The 22,518-nt window shown below is 53.3% G+C and overlaps 1 protein-coding gene across 5 annotated transcripts in view; it reads left to right on the plus strand.

Annotated features, from left to right (window-relative positions):
• Positions 1 to 22,518, plus strand: part of SHF (Src homology 2 domain containing F) — a 63,458-nt gene that overhangs the window by 35,505 nt on the left and 5,435 nt on the right. For 4 of the 5 annotated variants that reach the window (XM_074965980.1, XM_074965982.1, XM_074965983.1 and 1 more), the window contains exons 4-6: positions 3,243 to 3,380; positions 11,618 to 11,771; positions 13,443 to 13,562. In XM_074965980.1, the coding sequence (XP_074822081.1) occupies positions 3,243 to 3,380; positions 11,618 to 11,771; positions 13,443 to 13,562 (412 nt within the window). The remainder of the gene's footprint in view (positions 1 to 3,242; positions 3,381 to 11,617; positions 11,772 to 13,442; positions 13,563 to 22,518) is intronic. The other variant, XM_074965981.1, reaches the window with a different exon arrangement.

A 22,518-nucleotide genomic window follows, 5' to 3' on the forward strand; every position in this document is an offset into this window, starting at 1 on the left:
TCAGTGTCCAGGCTTCCTGGTGTGGCTCTGAGCCCTCCAGCGGTGGGGCATGGGCACCCGTGCCGCTCACATGAGAATTCTGGACTTGGGCCCTGGCAAGGAAACTTTTTGTCAGTCTCTGCGGTGAAGCTGCCCGTCTGCTCTGGGTCTCCCTGGGAACCAACTCCTGCCTGTTCTGCCTGGCTGATCATGGACCCCAGAGTTTCAGCCCCTGGTGCTGGGGGTGGGGGAGTGGCAGATCCCTAGGGCCCTGCTGGCTGCCATGTTATTGTTCCCTTCTTCCCTGCATAGTGCTCCTGCCCCAGGGACAGGACCTCCACAGTTCCACCTCCTGGGCTTCCCTGCCCTGGAGCCGCTGCCCTTGGCTGTCTCTGGGCCTTCGGCTTGGGAGTCCCAGCCCCCTTCCCCCCCAGCCATTTATCTCCCTGCTGGGGATTGATCGCATTTGGGCTGGCTAATGGGGAAATCCATGCAGCACATTAGCGCCCGGCTCCCCCAGCAGCACTCGCTAATTGCCCGACTCTTATCTTAGCTGCAGTTTAATTGCAATAGCTCAGCTGTGCCAGGGCATGTGAGTGAGTGATGGGGACCAAGGCTGCCTGGGCACCCCTCTCTGCCGCGGGGTGCCAGTGGCATCGGGCATGAGCCAGGGTTGGGGCTCAGCACCAGCCGCACTGATTCCTGATTCCTTGGCTTCGCTGGAGACTCCCCAGCTTCCTTGGGTTTGCGTGAGAACCCCATCCCCTTCCCTCTGGGTCCACATAGCCCGTCTCCCTGGCGGACACCCACTCTTTGTCCAGACCTTGGGGCAACGCCCTCCCATTAGCACTGGGCCTGCACCTGTCCCACTCCCCATAGCATGGGGCAGAACAGGTGCCTCGCTGCATGCCCTACCCTGGAGCTCCTGGCTCCTGCTTGGGATGGGGATCTGCTCTGCTGGTGCCCGGCAATCACAGCCCTCTGCTGTCACAGCTCTGGGCTCCCGCTCTACCTCCCAGGTCTGCCTGGGTGGTCTCAAAGCCCTGTCTCGCCATCTTTCCATCAGGCAGCATGCGTCCGTGGGGCAGGGCCCAACCTCACCAAGCTGGTACTAGTGCTTAATAAATCAATCCTGGCAGCATGAGACCAGCAGTGAAGCATCCCACAGACAGTGTCTGAGTGGCCATTGTTAAGCACCACAGTTAACATGCGGTCAAGGCCGGGATCTCACTCCGCAGGCAGGTGCTTTGTTATAGGTATTGTTAAGAGGGGCATCGGGGGTTGAGTCCCACAAGTAGGGGGAGGGGGAAGGCTGGCCTGCTACTGAGGATATAACCTAGTGCCTGTCCTGCCCAATCCCACTCCCCAAGTCAGGCACTTCCTGCAAGCACCTCTTCCTGTGCGCTGCGTCGGGGCGGGGGACATGGGGCCTCTCCCTCCCGACCAGCCAGCCATCGCAGTGGAGCTGGGTGTGGCCTCCATGTCCCTTGCTCATCATGCCAGCTGCAGCCAGGGGGCTGGGCGAGTGCACTCCACCGCTCCCCGCAGTCCTGTCAGCCCAGGGGCAGGAGGGAGCTGTGCCCCACTTGCCTGTACACCCATGCCCCAGTGTCCTGGAGCAGTGCCCCCCCAAGGAAAGCCCCCTGCAGAGATGTCAGTAGAAGGGGTGGGCGGTTTCCCCTGTGCCCAGGCTGTGCAGGGGCTGGCATCCTGGGCATGGGCTGGCTTGCTGCTGTCCCTGATTATCTGGAGGAGTGATGTGGGGCTGGCATGGCACATTGTAACAGCACCCTGGGGTGGCAGGAGGGGATTGGTCCCGTGCTATGCAGAGTCCCCTGGGGCTCTGCTCGCTCAGCTGAGCTCAGTGTGTGTGATAACGCTTGCTCCATGCTCACTCCCTTAGCACCAGGCTCTGCACCCCCATGGAGCTGAGGGCTTGGCACTAACCCCGAGCCATCCCACGGGCATGGCCCCATTTCCTGGGCCACTGCGCTGTCCCTGGAGGCGGGGCACCATTCGGGCCTGGGGTGCAGCGAATTCTGCTGCCCACTCTGCTGGCCCGCAGCAGCCATGCACCAGCCATGAGCACCACAGCACAATCCCCCTTGGCCATCTGGGAGTGCTGGGGTAGGAAGAGCCTGGGAAAAAGGGAGGCCAGCCAGGAGATTGAGGAGAGGGGGACATGGTCATGCTCTGAGGTAGGATTCAAGAGGTGCTGAGATGGAATTGAGTGGGACAGGCCAAGGAGAGGGAGCCCAGGGAGTCAGGTGCCCCCCCTTCCCCCTCAGCTAGGAGCCAGGGACCAGCCTGGGCTGCAGGCAGGAGGGGCAGACAGGGGTGCTTCAGGGGCTGGCAGAATTGGGAGCTACTGAGCTGTGGAGGGGGCAGAACCCCAGGACGGGGAGCATGGTAGGAATGTGATGGGCGCCAGGCAGGAGGGAGGAGAGGTGGGCTTGTGGGAGTCTGTGCAGAGCTCCGGGAGAGGTCACAAGGCTGTCATGGGGAGCTGGAGAGCGCCTGCCAACGAGGACGGGGTGACTGGGAGGGGTGGGTGCAGCGCTGGGGCTGTCCAGAATGGGCTTTAGGTCTGGGTGTCCCCTGCTCTCTGGCAAGAGCCCGGGTGGATGCGGGGGCACAGCTGGGGGCACTGAGTCTGAGTGGCCAGACGCTCCCGTCCAGGGGCCACAGTGCTGCGAGAGCCAGATGTATGGTGTGCTGGGATGCTGACAATCTGTCCCTGGCTCTTCCCTGGCCCAGGCAGCCCCCTACTCTGGTCTGTAGTGGGGCAGCTGCTGCCAGGCTGTGGGTGCAGCAGGGCTGTTTGCTGAGGGCTGTGCCCCCAGCAGAGCTCCTCTCGTGTGTGTAGTGCTGCCCTAGCAACTGCCTGGGCCCCGGCCCCACGGTGCAGCAGGAAGATCCAGGTATCTCCCGTGACTCACCTTGTGCCTCTCACCCTGCCCCATCTGGGCACTGCCCTGCACACTGGCATCTAGGGCAGGTGCTGGTTTGCAGCCTTGACCAGCCTGGGAGTGCCAGCCTGCAGAGAGGAGCTGGAGACCAAGTGTGGGGCTGGGCACATGGGGACTCAGCATCTCCCCCCATCCTCCGCTCTCCCCACACCACTTCCTGCCCACCTCCTCTGGACCCTGGGTGCCGGGACAGCTTCAGCCAGCTCACGTGCGCGCGCGCGCTCTCTCTCTCTCTCTCTCTCTCTCTCCCCCTCCCTCCCTCCCTCCCCCCCCGCCCCCGCTGCTTCTGTCCAGTTGAGATCAAAGTGATCAAAGACTTGCCGTGGCCTCCCCCTGTGGGACAGCTCGACAGCGGTACAAGCCCCCCCGATGGCGAGGCCCATGCCCCTGCGCACCCCAGCCAGCCCCAACACAACCACGAAGACACTAACGGTGAGTCGCCCTCAACTGTGCCCAGGGCCACACGCTCCCACAACCTGGGGGGCTGCTGGGAAGCTCCAGCCAGTGCAGCGCATGGCTCCCTGCCCCACATGGGTAGCTGCATGGGTTCCCCTAACACACACCCATTCTCAGTGGCTGAGCGGCAGCAGCTGCCTGGCATAGGGGCTCACTGGACATCCTTAATGGTGCCAGCAAGAGCAGGGCCGGATTAACCTTTTGTGGGCCCGGTGCCAAGCATATTTGTGGGCCCCCATGGAGGCAGTGGAGCATGGCACGGGGAGGTCAGTCCCCAGAGCAAGGGGCCAGCCAGAGGCAATGGGCATGGCATGGCAGGGGCGGCCCTGCTCTGCCCAATGCAAGGGCACTATTTATAAACTGGCAGTTGCCAGACGCACAGTGGCCTGCCCAGCCCTGTGCTGCCAGCATGCCCCTTCCCCGCGGGGGCAGGCCCTGCCACACCACACAGCCCCCCTCTCCCCCGCCCAACACCCCCCGACTCCCTATGGCCAGAGACCCCCTGGATCCACTATGCCGAGCACCCCACAGCCCCACCCACAAATGCACAGCACTCTGCACAACACCACCCCTGCCCACAGCCCCACCACAACTGCCCAGCACCCCCCACAGAACCCCCATTCCCTAGTGCCCCAGTGCACACAGATCTTCCCTGCCCCTTCACAGCCCAGCACCCCCCTAGACTTCCCACAAACCCACTCCCCCAAGCCCTGCCTCCTGGCCACACTCACTGGCCCTGCTGGGAGGTGACCTTGTCTTCCGGGCTGAGCCGGCAGCACAGCCAGGGCTGGTCCCTTGGGAATGGTGCGATCAGCCAAGCCAGGACCTGCCTCGTCTGGGCTCCCGCAAAATGCACTGTCCGAATCCCCCAGAATGCACTGTTCTGGTAGCTGTGCTGGGAACTATGGGGTCGGTACCCAGAGGGCATGGCAGCGGAGATGGATTAGGGCAGCTTGAGCGTGGCTGCAGGGCCCTGCCATGAATGAGCCAGGCTGGTGCAGAGTGAACCCCGGTTGCACTGGGCAGTGTGGACAGGGGCAGTGTTTGTCCAATGCCCCAGCAGAAAGGCAGGAAGTGGGGGTTAGTTCCTGCAGGGGGGTGTGGGGAACCTGCCGTGCTGTGCTGGAGGATGGCAGTGATGGAGCAGGCTTCCCAAACCCCGCTCCGAGTGGTGGTGGAGGAGGCTAATCCTGTGAGAAGTCCCACTCCCTGTGGCTCTGCACCACTGGTGCGGCTGCCAGGACCAGTGTGTCAGGACAGTACAAAGGGGAATCTTGCCATGGCTGGATGATCAGTAGGGCACCTGTGCAGCAGGGCTGTGCTGCTGAGTAACGATAATGAACCCTCAGGAGGAGAGGGAAGCAAGAATCATCCTGTGAGGAAATAATATCCACTAACAGGCCGATCTCTGGGGTGTCTCTAAGCTCATTCCTGCCTCTCTGATGCCCAGTGGGGCTGTCAGAAATGTAGGCAAAAAGCTGGCTCTGGGCTGCATGGGGCAGTGGGTGCAGAACAGCTGCTGTACCCCCCCGCCCCACACACACACAAGTGGCAGTGTGCTGGCAGGGAAAAGTTATCATTCTGATTTGTGTTGCCCTAGTGCCAGTCACGGGCCAAGACCCCGTTGTGCTACTTTCTGTAACCCAGTCTAATGCTTCAGGGCTTCAGCCAGTCGCTGCCAGGGGTGAGGAAGGAATATTTTCCCCACATGCACAATTGGCTCCATGTATTCTGGATTTTATTTCACTTTCTTCTGAAGCACCAGAGATTGGCCACAGCTGGAGATGGGGCACAGGATGGGGTGGACCAGCATTCTGAGGTGTCACAGAGAATCTTCTTTCTTAGATGCTTGGGTAGCGGGTCTTGCTCACATGCTCAGGATGATCAGATTAGGGTCAGGAAGGAATTTTCCCCCAGGTCAGATTGCAAGAGACTTTGGAGGGGTTTTGCTCTCCTCTGCTGCATGGGGTGTAGTATCATCTGAGCATATCCCACCTAACCAATTTCCTGCCATTGCAGGGGTCTTAGGCACTGTTTCACCTCAGCACTCCTGTTCTCTGCCTGTGGCTCACAACCGTTTAGTCTCCTGAGGGCTGAAATGTTTTGATCTAACTGTAGTTCTTAGGCTCAGTGCAGGGGTAACTTTCTGTGTGTTATACAGCAGGTCAGACTCGACAGTCCAATGGTCCCTGAGATGCTGTGAAAGTAGGAGAAGATGGTCCCTATCCTGCACAGTTACAGACTAAGACAGGAGGTGACAGATTTGTGGATTCATAGCATTTAAGGCCAGAAGGGACCATTCAATAGCTAGACTGACCTGCTGTGTAACACCAGCCATTACATTTCCCCCTGTATTGAACCCCATAACTTGTGTTGGGCTAAAGCATCTCCCAGAGGCCCCAGTCCAGATCTGGAGACCTCAAGAGATAGAGACACCAACATTCCTGTGCTGGTTTGTTCCAGTGGCTAATCACCCTCCCTGTTAGCAATCTGTGTCTGATTTCTGATTTGAATTGGTCTGATAGCTTCCAGCTATTGGTTCTTGTTCTGCCTTTGTCTGCTAGATTCTAGGGCCCTTTAATATCCAGTCTTTTCTCCCCAGGAAGGTACTTATACACCGTAATCAAGTCACCTCCAATCTTCTTTTTGATAAGAAGATTGGGATCTTTAAGTCTCTCCTCAAACAGCATTTTCTCCATCCCTTTTGTGGCTCTTTTCTCCCATTTTTCAAAGTCCTTTTTCAGATGTGGGCTCTAGAATTGGATGCTGTATTCCAGTGTCTGTCTGACTAATGCTGCGTACGGAGGTAAAAATCACTGCCCTACTCATGCTCACTACTCCCCTGTTTATACATCCCAGGATCTCATTCACTCTTTTTGCCACAGAATCACACTGGGAGCTCACATTCAGTTATTGTCCACTACGATCCCTAAATCCTTTCCAGAATCACTGTTTTCTAGGATATAGTCCCCCATTCTGTAGCACTCATTGTTCTTTGATATATAACTTTCATTCGGCAGTATTAATCATCCCATAGTTACCTGGCTCATCCTGCTTGCCATTTTTGAATACTGGCACATTAGCACTCTTCTAGTTTTCTGGAATTTCCCCAGTATTCCAAAATTTATTAGAAATTATCAGCTGGCCAGAGATCCCCTCAGCCAGCTCTTTTGGAACTCTGGGGTTCAAGTGATCCAGGCCTGCTAGTTTAATAATGTTTATCCCTAGTAGAATCGTAGCACTGGAAGGGACCTCAAGAGGTCTTCTAGTCCAGTCCCCGGCACTCAAGGCAGGACTATGTAAATATTATCTAACATCCTCCTAGATTACTAATGGACTAGAAAGTATTTGGTGATTCTGCTTCTTTCCAAAGAGAGAGAGCAGCAATATTTGTGGAACGCTTCTGCCTTTTCTGCATGATTATAAAGAATGTTCCCATCTCCAGCTAACAATGGGCCCATACCAACGCTAGGATTTCATTGTTGCTAGTATAGTTTAAAAACTTATTTTCCTTACCCCTGCCAGCCATGAATTTTTCCCTAATGCCCTTAGCTTCAATTACTAATTTTCTGCCATTGCTGCATTCTAACTGATATGGATTGCTGTCTATTTCCCCCACTTACTTTGGATACTAACAGACCAATGAGGGAGCACAAAGAAACAGTGAGATTGTATTGGTCAGCACAATGGGCAGTGAGCTCAGCACACCATGGTCTGGCTGTTGTCTAGTTTTCCGTAGGTATCACGGCAAAGGAGAGTTTTCAGGAGGGATTTGAAGGTGGATAATGAGGGAGCTTTGGGGGATGTTTATGGGGAACTACTCTGTGACAGCCAGACTAGTGGGAGGCTGTGTCACCCCTGCCCTGCAACCTGGGGTGCCTTGCTGAAGTGGCTTCCACCTGGGCCACTCAAACAGCCTTTCAGCGTGCAAGCCACACCCTGTGTGTAACTGCAGCACAACACACCCCACCCCCAGTCCCAGATTTCCCCCCAGAAATATATGTCCTGTATTGCCCAGCCCTCTGCTAGACAGTATACATATTTCAAGTCTGTTATTCCTTTAAGGGAATAATATACCAGTTTATTATTTTAAATAGTGTTACCCACTTACTTCAGTTTAAACACACTGGATTAGATAAAACAGTAAAACAAGTTTGTTAACTACAAAGAGAGATTTTCAGTGAGAACAAGTCATGAGGCACAACAATCGGAAGTGGTACAAGAAAAATAAAGATAAAATGCTTCCTAGGCCCTAATTTAACAAACTATATTGAATTCAAGCAAAATTTCTCACCACATGCTTCCATCAAGGTTACCAACCAAACTCTTTAAGTCAGAAACCACCCCCCTCCAAGTCTAATGGCTGTTTCCTTTTGTCTTCTCAGGTGCAGAGAATGCAATGGGCAGGGAGTGGGAGGGGTCTCTTGGGATGTTTGCCCCATCTTTTAATAGATTCAGTCCCTCTCTTGAAAAAACATTTCCAACTGGGCACTAGGAGACAGAGTCGGAAGGATGTTCCCTGGTGTTTTTTTCACCTGTTTTGAGCTTGCTTTGCTTTCCCTTCCTGCTTGGTGACTCTGTTTAAATGCAAATTAAGGCAAACACACACTCCTCTGGCCAAGACAGGCCTGCGTGGCCAGTTTGGTGCTGCGTGAGTTTTGAACATCATACTGGGGAATCTTAGAACATCACATACAATGTTGCCACACACATTTTATTGGAGTGATACTTACCAGGAAATTAGTTTTCAAATGCTACCATGTGCAAAGATCATTATACTGCTGTGAACACGGGGGTGCAATTCCATCACAAACTCCAAAGAAAGAGGGGCACCAAGTGACTTGTGTGAAAATGTAACAAGTGGTGCAATGGAGCCTGGCATCATGGAAGCGGGAGCTGACATCTTGCTAGAGAATGAGAGCTTTAGGTGGTGCAGGGCCTTGAAAGTGAAGACGAGTAGCTTATTTTTCATGTGATAGAGAAGGGGCAGCCCGTGGAGGGATGCAAAGACGGGTCAAAGCGACAGGCTGGGAAATGATCTTTGCGGGGGCATTTGGAATGGCTATGGGAGGGGCGAAGTTGCATGGGGGGGTGAGCGAGGCCGCGGGGAGTGGGGGCTGAGCTGTGGCATTGAGTGTGGCTGGAGGGAGCTGTGGGGGGTGAGCACGGCTCGAGGGGCCTGTGTGGGGTGAGTGTGGCCGGAGGGGGCTGTGGGGAGGATGAGCCGTGGGGGTGAGCACAGTTGGAGGGAGCTATGGGGGGCGTGTACGCAGCTGGAGGGGGCTGTGGGGGGGTAAGCATGGCTCTTGGGGGCAGTGAGCTGTGGCGTTGAGTGTGGCTGGAGGGGACTGTGGGGGGTGAGCACGGCTCGAGGAGGCTGTGTGGGGTGAGTATGGCTGGAGGGGGCTGTGGGGAGGATGAGCCATGGAGGCTGAGCACGGCTGGAGGAGGCTGTGGAATTGAACTGTTCTGGGGAAGCTGTCGATTCCCCACTCTGGCACTTCGAGTGCAGGAGGTGGGGGCCTGCAAAAATTCTAAAAATTAATACTGGCCACTCCAGGCTTGTATTAAACTCCCAAGGTTACAGCTTCTCTCTGACCTTGGATGGGTAGATGCTGCCACCACCCAAGTGCAAAAAAACCCTTTTAGAACCTAGGAAGGCGCACTTGGGAATTCCTTCCTGTGGGGTACCCTCAAGCCCTTTCCCCCCCCCCCCCCCGGGGAAGAGCTGAGAAAGAAAACAAAGGAAATCAGCTGTTGCCATCAGCTAATTAAACAACATATGCATAAACCTGTTAGATAAATTTTATTTAAAAAACAAAAAGGAAAGAAAATATATTTGGAACTTAGACTTTTTGCTTGATTTTAAAAAAACAATTACAATGATTAAGCATCACGATAGCTCTCTTGAGATCCAGCTTAAAGGTTACAAGCAAAACAGAAGCACCTGGGGTTAGCACAGAGGAGTCCACAAGCCATAAAGAAATAAAAGAGATAAACCTAATTGCGTCTTCCTAGACATTTCCTGATTTCCTTACATACCTGGGGTTTCAAATGAGTAGTTTCTAGGTATGATCTGGTGATTTCATACCTGGCCTACAGCTTTTTACAGCATCGCTCCAGCCTTGTCTCTGCTCTGTCCCCTCTCTCCGGAGAAAAACAGACAAAGGGGAAGTTTTTTCCCAATTTTAAAAAGTTCTAGCCTTCCCATTGGCTCTTTTGGTCAGGTGCCCACTCCCTTCCTTTTACCTATGGACTTTTTTAACCCTTTACAGGTAAAGCAAGTAGAGAACAGCCACTAACAGGGATTTTATGGCTGGCTGGGTGTCCATAAAAGGGAGCTACCCTCCCCCCCTCATTTAGGGGGGTGACGGGGGGGCTCAGTGTGTCCCAGGCAGGGAGCTAGTGAACATTTCAGGCTGCGGGGGGGGGGGGGGGCTGATGGCTCTGGCAGCTGCAGATCCCTGCAGTGTTGTGCCAGTGCCATGCCCTGCTCTGTGCTGTGGGGGCTGCGCCAGCCCTGGCCACAGGTCTGTTCTGCACACTGGCTTCGTCAGAGCCCGGCATGGGACACTCAGGAGTGTGAGGGCAAATTAGCTTCTGGTGCAGTGACCGCGCCTCAACCCTGTGTGGATGCTACAGCAAATTATGGCTGCCGACTGCTGACAGAGAGCACCCCCCAGGGTTACTGTGCCCTGACTGCACATCACCAGGCAATGCCACTCAACTTGCCTGAGTGTCCCATATAGACAAGCCCCATGGCAGACCTCTCTGTGGGGCCTGGTGGGCATTGCCATGGGGCTGCGTGGAGCTCAGCTGGGCGGGTGTCACCGGGGGGCTGTGTGGAGCTCAGCTGGCCGTGGGGCTAGGTGGGTGTTGCTGTGGGGCTGCGTGGAGCTCAGCTGTCCGTGGGGCTGGGTGGGCGTCCTGGTGAGGCTGCATGGAGCTCAGCCAGGATGCGCTGTTCTGGGTGTGACTGTGTTAAGAGGCCGGGAGGGCAGAGCGCTGCTCATGCGTAGCCCCTGGGGTTGTGGGCAGCACTGGGCAGGGAGATTCCCACGTTGGGACGCTGGCCCAGATCCTGGTTCTTGCTGTCTTTGCCCAGGGCCAGGGAGCCTGTGCTCTGAGAGGGGTGAGTTGCAGACTGCCTGGGTTGCCCTGTTGCCACTTGGGTGGGCCTTGCAATGGGCAGGAAACCTCCCTGAAGAGCACTGGAGCATTTTAATGATTGTATTGGGACTATTTCCTGTGTCCCGCAGCCAGGCGCCTCAGTGAGGCCTCGTGGGACCCTGGGAAATATTGCCTCTGTTCCCCAATCCATCTGCCACATTCCCTCCCATGCCCCCTCTCCTGAGCCAGCCACACTCTTTCCCCCTTCTGAGCCCTTGTTTGAGCTCACCACCCAGCCCAGGCAGTGCTAGCACTGATCTCCCTGCTCAACAGCCTGCGTTCCCCTGTACCCCACGCTGCGCCAGCCCTCTGCCTGCTGGAGCCGGGCTGCGTGGAGCCGACGCCCCTCAGACAGCAGCCTCTCAGCAGCGATATTCCTTGGCGTGCCGCACTGTGCCATGCTGCCCACATGCTGACACGGCGCTGTTCAGGCTGCGGGGGCTCACTCCCTCGCTCCAGTGCAAACTGCGATGTGGGTGCAGTGTGAAACCAGAGCAAGGGCACGCCTGGCCTGGCACGGGGGACAGCTGCACTGCACCCCCTCAGTGGTGCACTGTGCAGGGTCTGTGTCTCCCCTGTGCCTGCAGGGAGGCTGATAATGGCAGCATGTCCCTCCACCCCAGACAGGGTGAGCAGATGTCCCGATTTTATAGGGACAGTCCTGATATTCGGGGCTTTGTCTTATATAGGTGCCTATTACCCCCCCCACCCCCGTCCTGATTTTTCACATTTGCTGTCTGGTCACCCTACCTCCGCAGCACATCTCCATGGGAACTGGCATGCATGCGCCCCAAGGCCTGTGTGGGGTTCGTGCCCCCAGGCCCGGTGCAGCACTTGGTGTGTAGGGGACGCCCAGCAACGCTGTCCCCACTGGGGCCTGTGAGCCAGAACTGGCAGGCTGGCTCAGTGCCCCAGCTGTGGGAAAGCAGGGCAGGGCAGCGGGACACAATGGGGGGGAAGCTGGGCAGGGCAGCAGGACGCGGGAGGGGAGCAGTACCCAGTGCCTGCCAGCTGCCCCTTGACACTGCGTCTGTCTCTCCCAGGCCATTGTGAGGGGCCAGGGCACGGCCACTCGTCGCCCAGCAGGGAGGAGAAGGCCCGAACTGCGAACAGACACGTGAGTGGGAACCCCAAGACAGAGCCCAGCCCGGCCCTCGGGGAGAGGATCAACCCCACCCTGCCTCTGGAGAGCCAGTGGTGAGTCCTGTACCGGTCAGGGACGCCACCAGCCCCCCAACCAGCCCTGCTCATCCTGCGGGCCTGGCCTCTGGGTACTGGCCAGGCCATTAATCCGTCATGCTGCCCCTAGCGCCCCAGGCCATGGGACCATGACTGAGCACAAGGGAACCATAACAGTGGCCTTCCACCATGCTCCATTACCTCCCCTGCCCCCCGTGTCCCACCGCCCTGCCCTGCTTCCTTCCTGCCCCGCTCCCCCCGCCACCCTGCCATGCTGCCCACCACGTCCTGCCGCCCTGCCTTGCTTCCCCCGCAGTATCCCAGCACCCTGCCCTGTTTTCCCCCCCTGCAGCCCACAGCCCTGCTTTGCTCCCCCGCTGTGTCCTGCCACCCTGCCCTGCTCCCCTGCTGCATCCCACGCTCTGCCCTGCTTCCCCCCCGCGTCCCGCTGCCCTGCCCTGTTCCTCCCACCGTCCTGCCGTGCTTCCTCCCCGCCGCCCTGCCCTGCTCCCCCCTGCATCCCGCTGCACTGCCCCACTCCACCCCACCACTCTGCCCTGCTCTCGCCCTGCCATGCTTCCCCCCGCCGTCCTGTCCTGCTTCCTGCCCCATTCCCCCGGCCCTGCCCTGTTCCCCCCCGCTGCCCGACCGTGCTGGCACTCCTGCCGCCCTGCCCCACTCACCTCCTGCATCCTGCCGCCCTGCCCCGCTTCCTCCCACGTCCTGCTGCCCTGCTCCCCTGCCACTTCCAGCCGCCCTGCCTTTCTTCTGTCCCGCTGCCCTGCCCTGCTCCCCACACTCATCCCACTGTCCTGCCCTGCTCCCCTCAGCTTCCTGCCGTCCTGCCCTGCTTCTTCCTCGCTGCCCTGCCCCGCTTCCTCCTGTGTCCTGCTGCCCTGCCCTGCTCCCCCCCCACTGCGTCCCACCACCCTGCCCTGCTCCCCCCACTCATCCCGCTGTCCTGCCCTGCTCCCCCCACCTTCCGCCGCCTTATCCCGCTTCCCACTGCCCTGCCCTGCTTCCCCTCTACGTCCCAGTGCCCTGCCCTGCTCCCCCCCGCTCATCCCACCGTCCTGCCCTGCTCCCCCCCACCTCCCGCTGCCTTACCCCGCTTCCCACCGCCCTGCCCTGCTTCCCCCCTACATCCCACTGCCCTGCCCTGCTTCCCCTCCAACATCTTTCCATAGTCCCTTCACTTCCTTTCATGCCCAGCCCCACTCCATGTTATTCTCTATTTCTGGGAACCCCAGCAGTCTCCTTCACCCGTCTTCACAGCCTGTCCCCTTCCATGCATCCTTCCCTTCTGCCTCCCTCAGCCTGTTGTGAGACTAGAGAATCCCGCTGCCAGCCACCCATCCATCCTTCCTGGAGCTCTGCAGCACTCTCCCTAGCCTTTCCCAGTCCGCTGCCCCCCAGCTCTCCTCTCCTTTGCGCAGCTCACAACACGGGGCCTGGGCATCAGCATGCTTGCGAACCCACCAGGGCACTCACTGACATGGCTGCTGCAAGTTCCATGCAGAGAACCACAGTGTTCTGCAGCAAATTGTTCCTGCTGCTTGCTGTGGCTTTGGCTCGCCTGCCATCACCGCTGGCTGATGCCTCCTGCTCGCTCCTCCCTGGATAGACATTGCCGCTTGGTGCTCCGTGCCCGGGCAGTGCCCCTGAGCCAGGCTCTCTCTCCCCTGACAGCTGGTACCATGGGGCAATCAGCCGGACGGATGCTGAGACCCTGCTGAGGCTGTGCAAGGAGGCCAGCTACCTGGTGCGCAACAGCGAGACCAGCAAGAACGACTTCTCTCTCTCCCTCAAGTGAGTGTGCTTGGCCAGGCCATCGGGCAGGGCCTTCCCCCACTGGAAGTGCTGGGGCAGGGCACGGGCGGGGGTGGGAGGCTGCAGGACCAGTGGCTGGCCAGGCTGCTGCTGTGTGTACCAGGCTGCATCCGTCCCATGTGTGGGGAGGCAGCAGGCTGAGGGCTGCAGGAGGGGAGGGGAAGCGAGGCTGTTGTTTCCCTTTCCCGTGATGTTGTCCTTGCCCTTTGCTGGCAACTGTCCCCAGGGTGGCGCTGTCTCAGAGTGGCTGGGTGTGTGGAGGCACGTGAGAGCACGTGTGGCTCAGTGAGCTCCCAGGAGAGTTGCTGCTTCATGCCTGCAGGATGGGCCTTTCTGCACAGATACCGCCAGCGGCACCTAGCGCCTCTGGCAAGCCAGCAGTCACACCTGCCTCTGCAATGATCACACACTCTCATCCCACCACCTAAACGCTTGAGTAACACATCGGGGAGCCTGAGCCACGCACACAGTATTCAGAGAAGACATTAAGAACATTCCCCCTTTGTTACACACATGCACACCCCCCGGGACACTGCATCCTAGGTCGGGAACGCTGCTGCTCTGGGGAGTGAAGGAAGCCCCAGAACAGATGGAGGTATGGGTGTAAAGAGGAGGGAGGGATCAGAGAATGACACACTCAGTAAAGCAGGAGGCACGAATGAATGAGCGTGTATTGTTATTATTGACACGCAGTTCCACGTGGAGACATGCACGGACACGCATGCACACAAACGCATAGACACATGGATGTGCACACACAGACAGCTTTTTCAACCATCCCTGGCATCCCTCCCCCGCCTTCCTCAGGCCTTTCAGTTATAACGCCCCCCCCTCCCCCCCGGCTTTAGCCGTCCTGAGGGGCAGTGAGCTCAGCCCTTTGCTGGGTGGAGAGGGGGCCATGCCAGGTGGCTTTTAGAAAAACATCCAGTCGTGATTGAAAAGTTGTCAGTGATGGAGAATCCACCACACCCCTTGGTAAGTTGTTCCGATGGTTAATTATTCTCACTGTTAAAAATGTACCCCTTATTTCCACTCTAACAACGTTGGGATCCGGGCAGCACCTCCGACAAGACAGCCAGGGCCAAAACAGCTCTCTGGATCTGCCTGCTTAGGGGGCTTGCTGAGTTCCCTTGTGACTGGGCCTATCACACGCAACACGCACTCCATGAATGGGGTGGAGAAAGTGCATGAGGAAGTGTTATTTACCCCTTCACATGACACACAAACCAGGGGTCACTCAGTAAAATTAATAGGCAGCAGGGTTAAAACAAAAAAAGGAAGTACTTCTTCACCCAGCGCACAGTCACCCTGTGGAACTCCTTGCTAGAGGATGTTGTGAAAGCCAAAACTATTACTGGTTTCAGAGTAGCAGCCGTGTTAGTCTGTATTCGCAAAAAGAAAAGGAGGACTTGTGGCACCTTAGAGACTAATGCTCAAATAAATTGTTAGTCTCTAAGGTGCCACAAGTCCTCCTTTTCTTTCTGCGAAAACTATTACTGGATTCAAAAAAGAACTCAGTAAGTTCATAGAGGCTAGGTCCATCAATGGCTATTAGCCTAGATGGTCAGGGATGCAAAACCATGTGCTGGGTGACTGCCGGATGCTGGGAATGGGCAACAGGGGATGGATCACTTGATAATTACCTGTTCTGTTCATTTCCTCTGGGGGACCTGGCATTGGGCACTGTCAGAAGACAGGGCACTGGGCTGGATGGACCATTGGTCTGAGCCACTCTTATGACAGCTGGGTGTGGTATTTTAACAGCACGTCTCTGAAGTGCTCAGTTCCCTCCCTTGCATGCAGCCCAGGGCAGAGTGGCCAGCACATGGTCTCTTGCACCCCTTGGCCTCACGGGGGACTGCAGGGGGTGCTTCCAGAAGTAACTCACTGCTGTCAGTGTTTGGGTTTCCTATTTCCACCCCAGCATCCCTGCCTGTGGGCTGGCTTTGCTGCTTGGATCAGGGTCTCTGGTGCCACCAGCCATGATGGAGTCTGGGCAGAGTGATCTGAAGCACAGTGCTGGCTCCCTTGGGGAGGGCTCCCTGCCCAGCCTCGCTCCCCATCTCTACAGCAGGTGCTTTCGCAACAGTGTTTTCCCCAGGAATTGAGATTAGGGGGGTGTTCAAATTTACAGCAGGGCGCGGGGGGCAGGGCCGATGAGGGGTGAGACCGTGAGGGTGAAGGTGGGCTGTATGGCACCATAGTAAAAACTGAAAAATGTTTCATGACCATTTTATTTGATTTTAAAATCATCACACGAATTAAAGTTGGCTACTCAAGCCTTCTGTGAAGCACTACGTCTACATCCTTCTTGGTTTCTTGTTATAATTTTGCACAACTCTGTTAATGAACTTCTTGAATGCAGTGCATTCATCTTTGGTGGCTTCTCGTGTGTCCAGTACTTCCATTCCTTCAATTGATATGCTCATTAGTTCATTCACATAATCAGGCAGAAGGCGACTTCTTTCAAAACACAAAATTCTATTCAATGATGAAAAAGAACACTCAACTGTAGCTGTTGTGACTGGGAGTAGCAAGAGATGAATTCCTACTTCTTTCAGCCCAGGAAACATAAACACAAAGATCCGTTCAAGCCACTAGTGACGGTAACAAAGAAGTTGAAGTCAAATCATTCATTCATTCATTCGTCGTAGGATATTCCACTCTGTGTTCAAATTCTCTATTCTGTCCTGATCCCATGGCAGCCCCATTGCTGGTAGTGCCTCACTCCACTCAACTGTCGGTGTTTTATAGGACAGGGATCTGTAAAAGCTACGCAGAGGTTGAGTAGAATCTAGAAGTCGCTGTTGTAAATGTTTAAGAATCAAGTCTGTACTTTTTCAGTTGTCTTAACAAACGCTTCTTGTCCATTTCACTTAAGGATTCAATATAAATGCCTTCATTAGTCAACTTGTGGACTGAAATCTTTGCGTCTTCCAGTACTTTTTCAATGGATAGCTCTCTGATTGATCCAAATGTAGCTTCTATTGCTGGACAAAGATCTACTACTGTTGTAGCAGATGCCTGGATGGCATTGTTTAATGACCCAAGTGGTTTCAACAGTAGACTTACAAGAGAGAGAATGGCAATAGTCTTCTCTGAACGTAGTAAAAAAAGTAATCCACCAGCCTCACTACTTAGATCCATCCCATCTTGGTAGATACTTTCCAAAGCCAGTAATAATGGCTGGAGTAATTTTAAGACAACAGCCAAGGATCACTCATGAGAAAGCCAGAGGGTTTTCCCAGGTTGGACTAATTTGAACTTCAGTCCCAGTGTATCTTCTATATTTTCCAAGATATTCTGTCTTTTTGGACTCTTGCTGAAAAAAGAATATAATGAAGACATTAAATTTATAGCTTTTTAATGTCTTTTGAAGAGTCTGCAGCTCATACTAGCGCTAGTTGGAGTAGATGGCCTCTGCAGTGTGTATAGGAGATATTAGGGTTACACTTTTCGCTGAGTAAAGCTTGTGCTCCATCATGTCTTCCAGAGAAGTTTGCAGCTCCATCAAATGCACAAGCAGCCATCTGTTTGGGATCCAACTGACAAGCATTTAACTCTTCTAAGATGTGGGTTGTCACAGATGCAGCCATTCTGTCTTCTATAACTTGAACATCTAGAAATGCATCCACTGGCCTACCACTGACATCAAGATAACGTACACAATGACCTAATACTTGATGACCATTTGCATTGGTGCATTCATCAGTCATGTATGCAAATTTTTTGAATGTGGTGGGAGTTTTTGACTTTTTCAACTGCTGAGTCTTTCACTGTTGCACCACATGCGTCTAGCCAGTCAGTTGAGTTTCTTGCAGAAAGATAGTGAGCATTTGCTGGTCTTGTTCGGAACCAGTGTTCAACTTCAGGATGAACAAGTGACAATGCACTTAACATTGGCCTCCAGTTTGTAGTTTGTGGTATCTCTTGCTTAAATAGAAAGTACGATGCCACGGCCATGTTTGTTCGCATGAACTGTGTTGTGTCTCCAACATTCTCAACAGCCTCATTAATACTCACCGGTATTGTCCTTGGTCAGTGGAGACTCAGAGGTGCTTTTGCATGAGTTCATCTCCCAGGTAGGGGGCAAGAAGGCACCTTGCTCGTTCCTCCAGCTGCTCACTGTTCGCTCTGGCCACTGTTGTTCGTTGTGCCACTGTTCACTCTATCGCTCTGTTGCCAATGGCCCTGGGCCATCACCTTCTGCTGTCACCTGCCACTGTGATCTCTGCGAGTTGGTCTCTTGAGTTTCCACCAGCTCTCAGTGATTTTAGCTGAGCTCTCAGTGGGGGAACCTCGCTGCTAGGGCCATCTCTTCCACAGAAACACTGATCCACAGCAGGTCTAAGCACTTAGACCTGATCATCAGTGATTTCAGCTGTAGTGATCACTTAACAAAACAAAGACTATCTATGGAGTCTAACCACTCTGTCTTTAAACAGTGGAGAGGGGCAGGTCTAATAGTACCGGTGACTCAGGCAGACCATCAAGCAAAACACCTGTCCCCTCTCTCCCTCTCTCTCTCTCTCTCGATGCCCTCCATCAGCACAGACTGAGTACAATTCTGCTGTCCTTTACTCGTACAATAAGAATAACAACATTTCATTATCCCCCCTCCCCCCCCACATTCAAGTGATTTGTAACCCAACCCCAGCCAAAATCTATCACTTGGGCAACACAGCGCTGTTTGCTGGATACCTAGGTAGATTAGGTGTGAATGTAAATACAATCTGGTCCTGAAGCCTTCCCCCCCCCAACCCCCAGCTCATCACTAGCTGTCAGGGAGAGCTCATTTAGACTTTGCTTACAAATCATAATTTGAAATTATTAGGTTGGCCAACATCACCGAAATGAATGCACTGACATTGTCATAAACAGCTGTACAAGGAAGCTAGTCGATGTTCATACTTTTCAAATCTATTACACTTTTTCAGATATATGTATTTTATCATACACTGTATATGCTTTTAAAGTGTGTATTAATGTTTCAATTTCAATTCAGATTTCCAAACAATCACTAAATTGGCAACACTGCATGTAACTAGTTCACAAAACTGGGGGGGGGGGAATTCAGGAGGGGTAAACACCCCCATAGGGGGGTGTAGGGAAATCCCTGTTTCGCAACCTTGTGGCACTGTGCAAAGTAGCTCTGGCTCCACGACCTGCCTCCCCTGACCCATGGCTGCTGTGCCTCATGTCAAGGAAAGCAGTGGGACTGGGAGTTCTGCCGGGTGGACAGCAGAGAGAGCAGAACAGCACTGGACCTCTCTACCAAAGAGCAAACAAACAAGAGACATTGGAATTGCTCATTTATGAGCATAATTTTGAGTTTAGTTGGTATTACTGAGACCGGGTGGGATGAGTCACACAATTGGAATGTTAAAAGTCAACAGTTATAACCTATACAAGACGAATCAAGTGGGCAAAAGGGGAGGGGAAGGGACACTCTGTCAAAAATGGTATTATCTGTTTCCGAGTCACTGATATCTTGGAAGAAAATGATCTTAAATGCGTATGGATCAATGTCCTAACAGATAAAGCACAAGATGCGATGTTAGTTGGTGTCTGCTACAGACCACCAAATCACACTAGAGAACAAGAGGACCGGCTCCTTATGCACTTATCTACAATGTGTAGGAATAGCACTTGGTGATCATGGGGGACTTCAGTTTGAGTGACAAATACTGGAGGTTTCATGGTCCCAGTACTAAAACATCCTTGGAATTTCTAAACATTATAGATGATAATTTCTTAACTCAGAGAGTATTACAGCCAACAGGGGGGAATTCTGTATTAAACCTCATCTTGACAATTCAAGACAAACTGATCACAGAACTGAGACTTAATGGTAGCTTAGGTGTAAATGACCGTGACTTGATCACGTTTATAATGATAAGCAAAATAAAGTCCAGACAAGTGATATATATATTTGGTGCTTTAATAGGGTCAGTTTCACAGAGCTGAAAACAATTATGAGCCGAATCAGCTGGGAGGAAGAATTTAGTCAGAAAAATATGACTGATAATTGGGAATCATTTAAAAACACCTGACTAGATGCTCCAAAAGCCACAATCTCACAATTGAGGAAAGAAGGCTGAACTGGTTAAAAAAAATAACCCGGTTTAGAGGGAAAGTGAAGGCAGCTGTAAAAAATTAAAAATATTTTACAGCTGCCTATATAAAAAAAAAACAAATGGAAGAAAGGAGTAGTTGATAGTAATGAATATAAATCAGAAGTTAGGAATTATAGAAAATTGATAAGGGAAGCCAAGAGACGCAAGGAAAAATCTATGGCCAGAAGAGTTAAGGACAATAAGAAAGAGGTTGTTTTAAAACAATATTCGGAACAAAAAGAATCCTGACAATGATATTGGTCCATTACTAGGTGGAAATGGTAGAATTATCAATAATAATGCAGAAAAGGCTGAGGTGTTCAATAAATATTTCTGTTCTGTATCTGGGGAAAAAACATGATATAGTCTCATAGTGTGGTGGTGAGAACACTCTTTCCATTCCACTAGTATCTCTGGAGAATGTTAAACAGCAGGTACTAAAGTAAGACATTTTTAAATCAGCAGGTCCAGATACTGGGTATCCAAGAGTTTGAAAAGAGCTGATTCAGGAGGTTGCTGGACCTTTAATGTTGATTTGCAATAAATCTTGGAGCATAGGGCAGTAAGCTGATGTTGTGCCAATTATTAAAAAGGGTAAACAGGATGACCCAGGTAATTACAGGTCTGAGAGTCTGAATTGATCCTGGAGAAGATAATGATGTGACTGATACGGGACTCGATTAATAATGAACTAAAGAAGGGTAATGTAATTAATGCAAATCAATATGGGTTTATGGAAAATAGATCCTGTCAAATTAACTTGATGTCTCTTTTTGATGAGATTACAAGTTTGGTTGATAAAGATATTAAAGTTGACATAATATATTAAGATTTCTGTGGGACGTATGACCTGTGGCTGCATAACATTTTGATTTAAAAACTAGAATGATATAAAATTAACAGGACACATTAAATGGATTAAAAACTGGCTAACTGATAGATCTCAAAATGTAACTGTAAACGGGGAATTATCATCGAGCAGATGTGTTTCCAGTGGGGTCCTACGGGGATCAGTTCTTGGCCCTATGCTGTTTAACATAGTTATCAATGACCTGGAAGAACACACAAAATCCTCACTGATAAAGTTTGCAGATGGGACAAAAATTGGGGGAGTGGTAAATAATGAAGAGGACAGGTCACTGATACAGAGCGATCTACATTGCTTGTTAAACCAGGTATCAACAAATGATGTGTTTTAATACAGCTAAATGTAAAAGGATACATCTAAGAACAAAGAATGCAGGCCATCCTTACAGGGTGGAGGATTCTATTCTGGGAAGCAGTGACTCTGAAAAAGATCTGGGGGTGTGGTGGATAATCAGCAGGACATGAGCTCCCAGTGCGACGCTGTGGCCAAAAGATCCGATGCAATCCTGGGATGTGCAAAACTGGGAATCTTGAGTAAGAGTTGAGAAGCTATTTTACCTCTGTATTTGGCACTGGTGTGACCACTGATGGCATCCTGCATGCATTCTGATGCCCACAATTCAAGAAGGATGTTGATAAATTGAAGAAGGGTTCAGAGAAGAAACATGAGAATAATTAAAGGATTAGAAAACCTGCCTTCTGTAGATGCAAGGATCTTAATCTGTTTAGTTTAACAAAGAGAAGATTAAGGGGTGGCTTGATTACAGTCTATAACTACTTACATGGAAAACAAATATTTAATAATGGTAGTCCGATCTAGCAGAGAAAGATCTAACACCATCCAATGGCTGGAAGTTGGTTAGACAAATTCAGACTGGAAATAAGGCGTAAATTTTTAACAGTGAGAGTCATTAACCACTGGAACAACTTACTGAGGGTTGTGGTGGATTCTCCATCACGGGCAATTTTTCAATCAAGACTGGCTGTTCTCAAAGCTCTGCTCTAGGAATTATTTTGGGACTGGTCTCTGGCCTGTGTTGTACAGGTCAGACTAGATGATCACAATGGTTCCTTTTAGCCTTAGAATCTATGACTGTACTCGTAGGGCAGGTGGGGTCAGTGTGGTGATGGGAGCATGACAGAGCTAGGGGGCCTCGTGTGTGAGGCGAGGGGCTCCGCATGCAGTGTCTATTGAGCCCCATGCACTGTGCCATTGGCAATACGCTGCAGGGCTAGTGCTGCCAGCTCCTGCAAGATTGCCTGCTTCTCATATTGCCTCAGTGCCCCAAGTCAGGGGAAACTCCCAGCTCCTGCTGAATGAGGGATATGGGCTGGGCCATCCCTAGACATTTTAGTGCCTTACGCAGCAACCCCCCACCCCCCAGGGAGGGGGCTGGCCCCAGGCCTCCGCAGGGGAGAAGGGGGCTGCACCCTAGGTCTGTGAGGGGCAGGAGCAGGCTTGGGGGGCAGGGGGGAAACCACCCCCCCCCCAGCACGAGCCGGCAGAGCAGAGCGGGATGGTGCCGGGTCACTCCACTTCCTGCTGCCCGGTGATTGCAGGGCGGGCCCGACCCCACACTCATGGGGCGGTGGGAAGTGGAGTGACCCGGCCGAAGCCCACTCTGCTCCCCTGGCTCCCAGCCTTGGGACTTGGAGGGCAGGGGGAAACCACCCCCTCCCCCCGCCGACTCACCGACTGTGACTGGGAGCCAGTGGAGCGGAGCATGCTGGAGCTGGGTTGCTCCACTTCCCGCCGCCCAGTGAGTGCAGGACGTGCCCAACCCCTGCTGCAGTCCCCCGGGATGTAGCTTAGGGGAAGGGGTGGAGCAGGGGCAGGGCTGGGGCAGAGCAGGGGTGGGAAGAGGCGGGGCGGGGGCAGAGCAGGGGCAGGGGCAGCTTTCCTGGCCGGCTCAGCCAGCTGGGTGATGGCGCTGGCCGCTGGAGCGGTACAC

This window comes from Natator depressus, chromosome 10 (genome assembly GCF_965152275.1).
Source record: "Natator depressus isolate rNatDep1 chromosome 10, rNatDep2.hap1, whole genome shotgun sequence".
NCBI lineage: Eukaryota > Metazoa > Chordata > Testudines > Cheloniidae > Natator > Natator depressus.